The 12,468-nt window shown below is 40.9% G+C and overlaps 1 protein-coding gene across 7 annotated transcripts in view; it reads right to left on the bottom strand.

The window, feature by feature from the left end:
* BCAS1 (breast carcinoma amplified sequence 1) overlaps positions 1-12,468 on the bottom strand; it is a 106,137-nt gene that overhangs the window by 84,305 nt on the left and 9,364 nt on the right. For all 7 annotated transcript variants that reach the window (XM_019510220.1, XM_019510222.1, XM_019510217.1 and 4 more), the window contains exons 2-3: positions 10,104-10,174; positions 8,685-8,772 (exon numbers count right to left, since the gene is read on the bottom strand). In XM_019510220.1, the coding sequence (XP_019365765.1) occupies positions 8,685-8,772; positions 10,104-10,169 (154 nt within the window). In that variant the 5' untranslated portion in view covers positions 10,170-10,174. The remainder of the gene's footprint in view (positions 1-8,684; positions 8,773-10,103; positions 10,175-12,468) is intronic.

Genomic DNA, 12,468 nt, shown 5'->3' with positions numbered 1-12,468 from the left:
GTGGTGCAGGCTCCCACCCTGGGGGTTTTTAAGAGGAGGTTGGATGACCACCTTACTGGGGTCATTTGACCCCAGTGCTCTTCCTGCCATGGCAGGGGGTCGGACTAGATGATCTGCTCAGGTCCCTTCCGACCCTAGAAACTATGAAACTATGAGTAAGGAGAGTTACCTGCTCAACTGTTGACCTTCTCTGTCTAAAATCAGCCTGCTCCTTAGGCTGTGGATCAGTTACAGGGTAGATTTGGGCATAAATGAGGTGTTCCAGTAGCTTGAATGGAATGCACAGGAAGGAGATAGGTCTATAACTACTTGCGTCATCATTGGGCTTGTTAGGCTTTAGGACTGCAATGATTGTGGTCTTTCTCCAGATGTAAGGGATTTTGTTGCAGTTGACACAATTGGAGATGAACTCATGAAGCCAAATGATTATCCTCTCCCCAGTGTTATGAAGAAATGCAGTATTTATGGCATCAGGCCCTGGTGACTTGTTGGTCTTTAAAAGCTTAAGGGCTGCCATCATTTTCTTAGTACTGAATTCTCCCGACAGGTGAACATTGGGACCGTGAGTTTTCTAGAGCTGTTTAACTTCTTTATCTGCCTAGCGAATCCCTTATCAGGTTTGATGTAGTGGCTGTTATGCACAAGTTGAGTTGCAATAGCATCAGCTTTGACTTCATACTTGCTTACACTTTGTTTCTTTCCTGTGAGCTGGTTTATTTTCTGCCAAGCCTTCCGGTTGAAGTGCAAAAAGTTAAATCGACTCCGATGTTTCTTCCCATTGAGCTTTTCTGACTTTGTCTAGATGGCTAATGCATTCTGTGGCATGATTATTGGCTTTGGCTCAGCTGAGATGAAACTTTCATAGAGCTCTTGGCATTCATAATCCCAGACAGGGATATAATTTTTTCTGTACCCTCTGGGGATACTATGCCATGAAAGAGGCATTCACATCTGTATTCCATGGGTTTGACAGTTATTCAGCAACAGAGTTTGGATCAGTTTGAATTTTTCCCACTTGGCTTTGCAGAAGTTCCATCTAAGTGATTGTCTGCTGTTTGTTGGCACTACAAAGCTTAGGTGTACGATTAGTGATGGCCAGTGTTGTGACCATGGGAATTTCTCCAACACTCATCTGGTAGGCTGACAGCTGACATTTACACTTGAGAAAGCCAAGTCAGGGTTGGTAGTTGTCTGTCATCTTCTTGATTCAAAGCTGTCAGGTTCTTTGGAGTCAAACAGCAGGTACAATTTGTTAGTTGATGCCCAGTTAGCCAAGAACCTCCCCATCAAGATTTATGTTCTTATAGACCCAAATGGTATACCGTGAGTTGAAATCACAAGCTACAATGCATGGGTGTTGGATTGGTGGCAGTTGGACAGAAGATAGAGGAATTCCTGGGGCTTATAGACATTGACAATGGAAGTGTCACCAACCTTGATAGTGAGCCACTCAATGTTGCTTCCTCAACAGATGACAACAACTTAGCATCACTTGGTATCTCTTTTGATGAAGGTTGCAAGGCTGTAGGTCTTGCTGAAGATGAAGGCAGCCAGACTAAAGCCTTGCAGTTCTAGTCTGTCAGGTGATTCACAGTGCATTTCATGACAGCTTCATTGTGTTCAATGGCAGTCAGACTAACAACAGGAGATTAGCTGTACTGCTTCCTTCAGTGTCGAGTTGTAGGATGGTAGATGGAGATTTATTGCCTACTAGCAGTGTGAGCCTAGAGGCTGTAAACATTCACCCTAAAAAGGGCACTATGCTTGGTATGAGAACCCCACTAGCAGGGAATGGATTTTAAAAAAGTTAATTTATTAATTAATTAATAATAAAGCAGCATCAAAAAATAGGAGTTAGTCTTGGTCAAGTTTCCTTCCCTAACCGGAACCTTAATCTGCTTGCCAGGCAAGAAGCAAAGAAACAGCAAGAGGGCCATGAGTAAGAGAGAAAAAGACCACCAGTGGGAGGTCCACTATGGCTCCAAAGCTGCTACTGCAACACTGATTTAAAAAAAAGAGCAGGGAAAGCCTCAAGTCTACCCATCTATCTGCCTATCTCAGCAACCTCCTGGCAGTACCTTTAGTCTCCAACTGCAGAAGCAGCTACCAATCTACCCACCCAAATGAGTAGGAGATAACAATTCAGCTCCTCCAACTAATAGTCAATTTTTCCTCTAATATAAGCAAAAGCAGCACAATTGGGATTACTTTTGTTATATTAGCAGGTATTGTTTTCATATACCTATTTACTAAATGTAATGCTACATACAGTGCTGTCACATGCTAAGGGTGTAGGAAAGCAGAGAAAGAATTTAAGATAAAAATAATGGATAAGCATCTATGAATATCTGTGTACAAAGATACGGCATATGTCCTTTGGCTTCATCTATATGTCAGACACTCACACACGTTGATCTTTATGGTCTGTCCAAGAAATGTTCACACTTTCATTTTAAGGCTAGAAAACAAACTAAAGGAACATTCTTATCGTCAAGCAGCATATGCAGTTCTGTATAGCAAGGATCTTGGCTAAACTAAACCAGATTTTGTGTTTTCACTTGGTGCGTCTACACGTGCACTTTAATGTACATTACCTTACTTTAATGCAGATTAAAGCATCACAGAAAACCGTGCTCTTTAGCTAATGCACATTAACATAGGCTAATGCATATTCTTCTAGTACCTCACAATGGAGGGCACTTTTACACGTGCTCTGTGGGTGTAGAGGTGGCACTTTACATTAGAGAGGCTCCAAGAGCTGCTCTAGTTAAAGTGCCACTATGTCTCCTGTATCAGCACCCCCATGGTTAAAAATGACACCTGGGGCATTTGAACTAAAGCTTGTTTGATGAGCTTTAGTTCAAATGCCACACCACCATTTTGAAGCATGGGGATGCAGATACCCAATACGTGGGAGGCTGCTGGAGTGCAGCAATTGCCATGCTCCAGCAGGCTTGATTAATTTAGTCTGCTCCAAAGTGCTGGAATTCCAGTGTTTCAGAGCAGCCTCAGTGCTCATGTATAGGCACCCATGATGGTTCTGTATTTGAGCTGTCGTCTAGATAATGATGAAATATAGATAAGAAAATACAAATACGGCATTGAATTTTTTCTACTTCATATTATTTAAAACAGACTTATCAAGTCTCTTAATTAGAACATGAAAATTAAAAATGTAAAAAGTAAAAGAAACCATAAACTGTTAATTTAGATTCTCAGTTGGCATAAATCATTCTGACTTCTTCATTCACTTCAACAGACTTACACAGATATCCAGCTGATGGTATATTTTAAAAGGCTGCTGTTTAAATGTACTTATTACAGTTAGATAGCATTTACAAAACACTCATGGGATTGAGATTCTGCACCATAGTACATCTGGATATTTCTTGCTGGTCTCTCAGAAAATTCAAAGCCTAGATTTTTCAGTCAGTTGTAATACATGGACAAGTTTCACTTAATAAATAGCATCTCATTTTAGATAAGACTGGAAACAATTTTAACAGCTTTTATTATAATGTGCAACTGCCATGAAATTTAAAGTGTCAAGTGCAGGAGAAGCACTGGTAACTTTAACTCTTCTGTAAATACTTGTATTTAGATGTATATTTTTACAACAATGCTACAAACTAGAACTCTCATCCCTGAGCACAATGCTTGATAAAGCTCCAAAACCAACAAAATGTGGCAAGGGCAATTAAATATATGCAAAAACAAAAACAAAGAGATGTTTAAACTGTAGTTGGCAGTGCAGAGCAATGATGCATGAGCACCTGGAGAAAATTTTCAGTACAGATCAGAGCCAAGTGTTCAGAACCCACAATGAATAGACCAGTCCTCATTTTGGGCAAATGAAGAGGTGAAAAAAAGTAACAGATGGAGTTCAGTGTTGTTAAGTAAAAAGTAATTCACATGGCAAAATATTATCTCAACTACTCGCATAAAGCTGGGCCCCCAACTATCTGTTACAACTCAGGAAAGAGAGCTTGGAGTCATTGTAGATAGTTCTCCAGAAAACATTCACTCCGTGCACAGCAGCAACCAAAAAAGCCAATAAAATATTGAACATTGTTAAGAAAACATCATTATACCACTGTATAAATCCATGGTGCAGCCATATCTTGAATACTGCATTCAGTTCTCACCTCCAGACCTCAAAAAGGATGTAGTGGAATTAAACATGGTACAAAAAAGGTCAACAAAAGATGGGGTCTGGAGGGGTCTGGAGCAGCTGTCGTACCAGAAGCAACTGAAAATGCTAGGACTCTTCAGTTTGGAACAAAGGCTGAGGGAGGATACAATAGATGTTTATAAACTATGAAGGGTGTGGATAAAATTAATGAGGAACTGTTATTCACTAAGGCCTAGGATACAAGAACACCCATTGAAATGATCAGAAGACACATTTAAAACAAACCGGCGGAGGTACTTTTTACATGTGGAACTTGTTGGAATGGTGGAACAGTTAGATATGTATCCTCTGACATCCCCAACTCAATGACTAGGCGTCTAGCCAACTTGAGCAGGTAGCTGACCGATTTCATGGGCAGATTGTGGGGGTGGCTGCTGTTTTTGAGGATTTAACATGGTCAGGGTCCCCCCACCCTTCATGTCTCTGATAGGCTGAAGGGCCCCAGTGTCCCTTCCTCCCACTACCGAATGGTAGAGAGAACTGTCTGTTGTGTCTCTGCCCCTTGCTGCTAATTGGAGAGGGGTGGGGCCACATCACAGACAGCCCTCTCAGTCAATCAGTGGCAAGGACCAAGGGCAGAAGCCTTCTTCCCTGCTCACATTCATGTCGGTCCCCTCTGTCTGCCCTTCCCCACTGGGGATTTTATTTTGAGTAAGTTTTCTGTTCCCTTGCAGATTTTGCTGACATCGCGCAGATTTTGCAGAAATTACTAAATCAGGCAATCGCAATTTGGGTAGGTCCCTACCAATGACAGTTGATGCCATAGAAGATATGACCAAGGATGAATTACTCTAGACATGTCTTATTCATATCATATACTCTCCTTCTAAAGCATCTACTAATTGCCACTGCTGGAAACAGGATACTGGATTGATCCCGTAAAGCACTGCTGCTCTTATGTCAAATGGAGTCAGAAAAAAAAAACCCTTCTCAATCCTTAGAAAAATAAACTCAGATTAGGTGTACAATTCTGCACTTAGGAATTTCATCAGGGCCTTGCTTGAAGCCTTACCTAACTGACTGAAAACTGATGATCTGCTATGCAACATTGACTAGGAGGAGCAAGACAAATCCATGAGAGCAGTTATACTTCTAACTAAACAAAACTTGACTCTTACTAACATGAAATGACTCAGATCTGGGAGAGGAAGAGATACGTTTCAGTTTCATTTGTGCATTGGGAACTTGCCCTTTTCTGGGGTCAGCTGTCGGTTCCAGCCTCTTAACCAGTAGGATTCAGGGGGCACAGGCAGCCTCTCGGGGAGGGGACAGGCAGCACAGTAGCAGAGAGGGCACACAACAGAAAGCAGAGCATCACATCAGGCAGGGAGCACAGGGCTGGAAGCAGAAAGCAGAGCAGCAGCTTCGTCAGGGAGCACAGGGCTGGAAGCAGAAAGCAGAGCAACAGACGGGGTAAGGGAAAGAGATCAGAGTGGCACTTGAGGAGGGTGCAAAGGCTAATTTATGACATGCCTGCCAAAAAGATTGGCTACCACTGGTAAGGGTGAAAAGCTCATGAAAGCAGTTAGTCCTTTAGGCTTGGAAGCAAAGCAACAGTATGTAACCTGTGCACGGTCAGACAGCATCTCTCTGGCGAAGAGTCCATTCTAGGGACACAGCCATACAAGCCTGAGCTTCTCCCTCGAGTCCGATTGTCACGCAGGTTTACAGGGGAAGTGTGAGGAAGCCAGTTGCAATTTTGAATGATTTATTCATCTCTAATAAACCATAATCAACATCTTGAATACTCATGATATCCAGAGTCTGTGCTTTGAACTCATATGCTCATACTTTAAATGTCTATTTGCCTCTCTTACAGGGGCGAGTGGCTGCATTCTGCACTAGCTGAAGTGACAGAATGGCCTTTCAAGGGAATGCAGGGCAGAGCTCACAAGAGAGGTCCAGCCTGGGAGTAACAAAGACAGTTGCAAATATTTAATTGTAAAGCAAACTCCAAAGAGTCTGGGACTTTTAGCTCATGCTGCACAGACTCATGATTTTAACTGGTGAAGTCCCCACCTTAGTCCTTGGTGTGCTGACTAACATGGGAGCCATCATGTAGAAGGCAGATGTAACACTTGCATCCTCCCTCTGTGGATTTGGTAGGACAAAAGATGCACACACTGAGCAGAGGCTTATACATATTCACAGGCATGCACAACTAACTGTCTCTTACCTTTTGCTGACTACATAATTTGGGACTACATCAAAATTCAGTTTTACAGAAGAAAATGAAGTCCAATATCATAATCTTTTTAACAGCTGGGCTAATGCACTGGATATATGTCATGTGTTATCAACATACCAACCTGAGTTCTTTTAGTGTTCAAAGAAAAGGTTCCACCTAGGTACTGTTATTATATAGACAAAACTTACTTAATCTAGCACAGGTTAAGAGTGAATAGGTAAGGGACCATCATGTTTGTCCAGACACAGTTGAAATAAGTCTTTGTAGCAAGGACAGAACCTTTGAATAATCATATTCCTAAACCATGTTACAGACCAAAGCATTACATATATAGTTAATGTAGACTATTCTTTCATTTCTCTGTACTATAACTTTGAATTTCTAGAAATCTAATAGAGGCAGCTGCCATTTTATGTTCAGTCATTTCATTAACATCAGAGGAGATGGTGGCACTCCTGGGGAGTTTACTTGCTTTAGAAGTCAAGCATATTTTTAGCTTTTCCATATGAAAGACACTCTCAAAAATGCAAGCTCACGGCACAATTCAAGATCACAGGTAACTCCTTCCTTACTTAACCATTAAATGAATCTTGGTTCTGGAGCCCTTATGGTGGTGTCCCAGGCAGAAAGCAGCTCTCATGTTAAACTGAGAAGGACAGAGAGTAGCAAAAAGGCTGAGAGGAGGCGATGAGGAGGAATGACTAGATATAAAGCAATTGTTAAAGAAAAGCTATAAAGCAATGCTTATTTGTACTTCAAACCCCTTCCCTTTAATTTTGTTAACACAGTTTCTTCTTGGGGCTCGAGCAGTTAATACATTAGAGGCATTCTGAGTAGATCAAAGGCTGGATCACCAGAGCTACTTCATTACATCAGCTGAAGATCGGACTTGAAATTTATTTTCCCTAACCGATTTCCACATCCTGATCTTCAATGCATACTTCCTAACAGAGATTAAAAGTACCATGCCTAACCTGTGTAACTCATTAGCAAACACATTAACGTTACCACCAGGCTGTGATAACAGTCGTGTTTTTTCAACCCATGTACCTTTTGCCATATGTTCACATTCAATCCAGATACTCATCCTTGCTTTCAACACTTTGTACTACCTTCGGACCCCCACGTTTATGCTGTTTACACCTACGTTTAGGCAATTTTAGGAGAAACCTTTAATTTCAGGTGATATAATTGGACTATTTTATATACTGTAGGAGCAAAACAACCCAAATCTGGAAGTCTTTAATATTTACAACTCACACAACCATTGAAAAATGGCATTGGCAGGTCAAATGAGCCTGAGATTTACCTCCTGTGGCTTGATTTATTAGAGGCAGTGTATGAGAACATTTTGAAACCTAGCAATTTAGCTTCTGACCCATGGAATTGGCCTTCTTCATCCTATCCAAGCCCCATTCTTTTGCTGATTATCTCTGTCTCCCTCCCTATATATGAACTTCCATGCTGCAGTTTCTATGTGCCATCAGAGTGATGGGAATTAACCGCAGTTTGACTTTCCATGCTGAGCTGCTGACTGTTGCACACAAGAAACTTTTGCTCCCTTCAAAATGTGAAATGTTTTCTATTTCACCTTGCAAAACACCTTCCCACCACAAACTCAGAGCCTTGTGAAAGAGCACATTTTTGCCTGCAGAACTCAGGCACAAGTGCTGAGACAACGAAAAGGCTGCTTGCCTCCTACACTCAGCCACCAGCACAAGCCTCTGTGGTTTCGCTAATGTGTTGCAGAGACTCCTATGGGGCTTTGTGGGTGTGCAAAATGTCTAGATGTCCCAAATCATGCTGCTATTTTCCACCACTGAATTATCCTCTTCCTTCTCTGATCCATTGCCCAAGAATCCACAGCCTATTCCAGGACATGCCCTCCTATAGAGCTGCTGCAGAGATGGACAGGGAACCTATACCAGTTCCATATGTGCCCTGAAATCTCTTGTGCAAGCCTAGCCTAATGATACGGAAGGTCTTAAATCTTCAGTCTGTTGTATTGCTTGTTCTGATGCAGGCATGATTTGCAGAAGGAAAATCCTAATGCAATTAAACAAACAGCTGACTGAGAGTATTTGAATTATCTTCTCGTTCTATTCTGTGCATTTATTTGTTTTTAAATTCACAAGATTTTGAAAACCACAGGTGCCAATTCAGAAGTCTGAACTGAAGCATGAGCTTATCTCTTCATCTGACTGCAAGCATCAATACTTATTGTTGCTTAGGCATTAACCTTTAATGGTCCATGTGTTAATAGAAGCAAAGTGGGTACGACAGACTTCTTTTTCCAGCACCTACCTTCATCGTTCCTTGCAGAAGAAACAGCCTGCACAACCTGAAGTGTGACAGGCCCATTTTGAACATTGTCTGGAAGTTCAGATGCAGCCTGAAACATTAAACAATATATTGTTCAGCTTAAGAATTTGCATACCATAATATAGCAGAAGACATGGGTAACATTGTTAGAAGTGCCTAAGGGATTTAGGAGCCCCCGTTTTCAACAGTGACTTTAAATACTTTTTGAAAAACTGGGTCTAGATTCCTAAACATGTAGGTTGGTACTAAGAAGGATTTTCAGAGGAGAAAAAGGTCATTTGCCTTCTTAGGCATGTTTGAAAACCTGACTGGGGATTTGCTTATCTCTAGGGACATCTTTACACATGCTCCAGGGGTTGGTGGGGGGCCGTACTTTGATTAGAGTGGCTCTTGGGATCCATTCCCATTAAAACACCCACAGGTGTCATGTGTATTCAGCATCCGGCACTTCAAAATGGCAGTGGCACTTTAACTAAAGCTTATTTGACGACCTTTAGTCAAAGCACCTTCGCAGCATCTTGTGTATTCAGTGTCCCCGTGCTTCAGGATGGCAGCAACTAATAAGCACACTCCAGCAAACTCAATTAACTGAGTTTGCTCTGATGTGCTGTAGTTACAGTGGTTTGGAGCAGATGTCCTGCACATCTACAGGCACCCTAGATGCTTGAAAACTTTTAAAAATATGGCCCTTAGGCAGCCAGCTCTCCCACATCCCATGAAAACTACCTCACCATTAGGTTCTTGGCTAGTCTCTAGTGGGTCAGATTCCTTCCCTCATTTCCCTCCCCCCCCCCAAGACTTCTTTTTCTTGCTCCAAAACAGAGCAAGACCACATTTTAAAATCCTCAATTATAAAAAAAAAGAAGAAGAAAGCACTCCAAAAAAAACAGAATTATTTTTCTCACTAGCATCATTGTAGTACCCACGGCACAGTTATTGACCCAGGGAAGTAGGCAGAAGTTTGAGTGTGCTGGGGTACAGCAATAGTTCTGGTATCTCTGGTAGGAAAATGAAGTACATGTGTATGAGAGCATGCGAGGTAGTGCCAGCGCCCAGATAGCCGCAAGCCCTCTGTAGCATAGACGACCGCGTTTCATTCTTGGATCTCCAAGGGCAAAAACTGGGCCTCCAGGAATTCAGTGGGAGTTTTGACATTGATTTCAGCGAGATCAAAACATTATCCCATGTGCTCCATGCGGTCATGGAGTGCATGTGCTCCATGTGCACTATGTAACTTGAAATAGATGTGCAAATCAAAGTCTTAATACAGGGATTTTGCAGACAATAAGATTGGGATTTTCAAAAGCACATAAAGGAAGCATGCATTTCAATTCTTCTGTGAACCATTTTTAGTACTGTAGCAGTAGTCAAGAAAAATTAGAATGAATATTTCTCAGTTACCTGAGAATCATCTGTTGTCCTGTCTTGATCTTCAGCTTCTTGTTGAAGAGTGGTAGTATTCCCCATTCTTGCTGTGATAAGGAAAAAAAAAAAAAACCACTTTGAGTTCTTGCTCATTAATGCAAAAACGGTGCAAGCTCATTAATGTGAAGTTGGTGTAGCAGGACATTTTGAGGAAGCAAATGACCACAGGTTTTAGCGGACAGCTTCAATTCCTACAAATGCAGAAATGTCCGTTTTTCATGATCTCTCTACCCCTTTGATACTGGGTTTAAAGTAAAGCGCTGAGTTTAAAGTGCCTTTTGGGTTTGTTTGTTTTTTTTAAACATCTGAAATCATCTTGAGCAGGGGGTTAGACTAGGTGATTTCCTTAAGTCTCTTCTACCCTGACTTGTCTATGATTCTAGCAACTCAAATTTATAGCCAGATATATTTTCCTGCCTGCATTCAAAAGCGTGCTGCAGTTGGTGGTTAAAAAGTTCTCTCAGGTAACACTCTTTGACCCATTGTGTAATGTAGGCATACCCTTTTTTACAGCATCATTGCTAATGTATTTAGAACTGAATTCAGCATCAATTGAAGTAACTTAAAAGACTCCTCTAGACAATACATTTTAGCAACTCATTAAGTTTTCTATTATTTTTATTGTGTTATATCACTGGAACTCACCAGGCCTTTGGATTGTAAACTTTTGTGGGCAAGGTATGCTGCTGCCTACTTAGTCCTATGGGTGTGATAGAAAGTCTATTCAATTAATAAAAAGACTCCCACTGATTTTGGATCAGGGCCCATATATTGTTAATGTTGAATAAACAGAAAGAAATGAGCCTCAGGCATAACCTCAAACAGGAGCCTTTAGGGATTGTCCTGCTCCCGTGCCAGTTCCAAACTTAGTGGCTCTTTCCATTTCATTTGTACCAATAAAGCAAACTGTCACTAGACCCATACAAGTGTGTGTAAAACTCTGAAAAGTTTTATTAAATCAGTTAAGCAGCATACACGGAGTTCTGCTCTCCTTTACACTCATGTGACCCTGTAAAAATTACATAGATCGTTACATAGTGTTACTGAGCACATGTTTCTCTTACTGTTTTAATTTTACTAAATTTGCTTGGTTTGAGTTGGGGTCCAGAAAACCAGAGGACAAGATTTTTCCTGAAACCACCCAGAATGGCAATTCAAACAAACAACTGACTACAGTTAGGTCTGAAATTCAGTTTCTAGGGCCTCAGACTTGGCACAGTCTTTGCAGGGCTTGTTTTGCAAGGGTAGATCTGAATCTGAAGCAGGCTCCCAAGTTTTGCAAAATCCTGGTGGGGCTCCTGTATTAGAAGCAGTCACTGTACTCTGCTAAGGGCCTAATATGGGCTTGAGCTGAACTTTTAAGTGACCCTATTGCCTGCAGTATATGAATGTGACCAATACATTTACTTCCATAGGGAACCTGTGTGAGTACAGGTTATAGGACTGAGATGTGACTTAAAACTGCGAAGATACTACAAAGGAGGTTTATCTCCTTGGCTGTTATTTCCATTATTAAATCACAACTTTTGATTTACTGTGGAAAACAGCCAAGATTTCCCTGTGGATATACAATGGCCTTTTGTCCTTGCTGTGTAATTCTGTTACCTAGCAACTTTCAGTATCATGCTATCTGAAAAAAAAAAGATTCAAATTCTACAGCTTATTCTCCACGGGGAGGAAATTCTATATATAGTTAGATCTGAAGAATTTCTGTTTTCTATGTACCATGTATAACAAACCTTACCTCTTCCTACAAAGAGACTACAACATTTGCAATGTTTGCAAACTATGCACTTCATTTTTCACCCATGCTTTAGCTATAGTATTGGTGTACCTGAAAAAAATATATGGTAATTATTTCCTTAAGGTCCTGATTCAGATATTGGTGCTGGTCTATTGAGTTCAACTAAGTAAATCTTGATTTCTAATGGCATAACTGAGATAATAGAGTTACTATCCACTTTTAAAAAAAGTAATCAAGTTGATTATTATAATGACTATAGAACACGTGTAACACTGGGTGCATCTACACATGTACTTTAATGTGTAGTAGCCTATTTTACTGTGCGTTACACAACATGATAGGATAACCGTGCTAATATACTAACGCTCAGTAAAATTAGACTACTGTGCATTAAGTGTCACTAAAAAAGCATGCAGCCTAATGTGCATGCAGATAACCTCACATTAGAGGTACTAAATTTAATGCATAGTAGCAAAAGCACATTAAGGAACGTGTAGATGCAGTCACTGACACTTAACTTTAAGGGATCCTTACCAGAGTCTCTTGTCTTATCTCTGATCTCTTTACCTTTTACCAAAAAAGGAAAAGTGAATTTGA

The sequence above is a fragment of the Gavialis gangeticus genome, unplaced genomic scaffold, assembly GCF_001723915.1.
Source record: "Gavialis gangeticus isolate Ggan-Ray unplaced genomic scaffold, GavGan_comp1, whole genome shotgun sequence".
Classification (NCBI taxonomy): Eukaryota; Metazoa; Chordata; order Crocodylia; family Gavialidae; genus Gavialis; species Gavialis gangeticus.
Note: the sequence above shows the minus strand (reverse complement) of the source record. Positions and strands in the feature narration are given on the sequence as shown.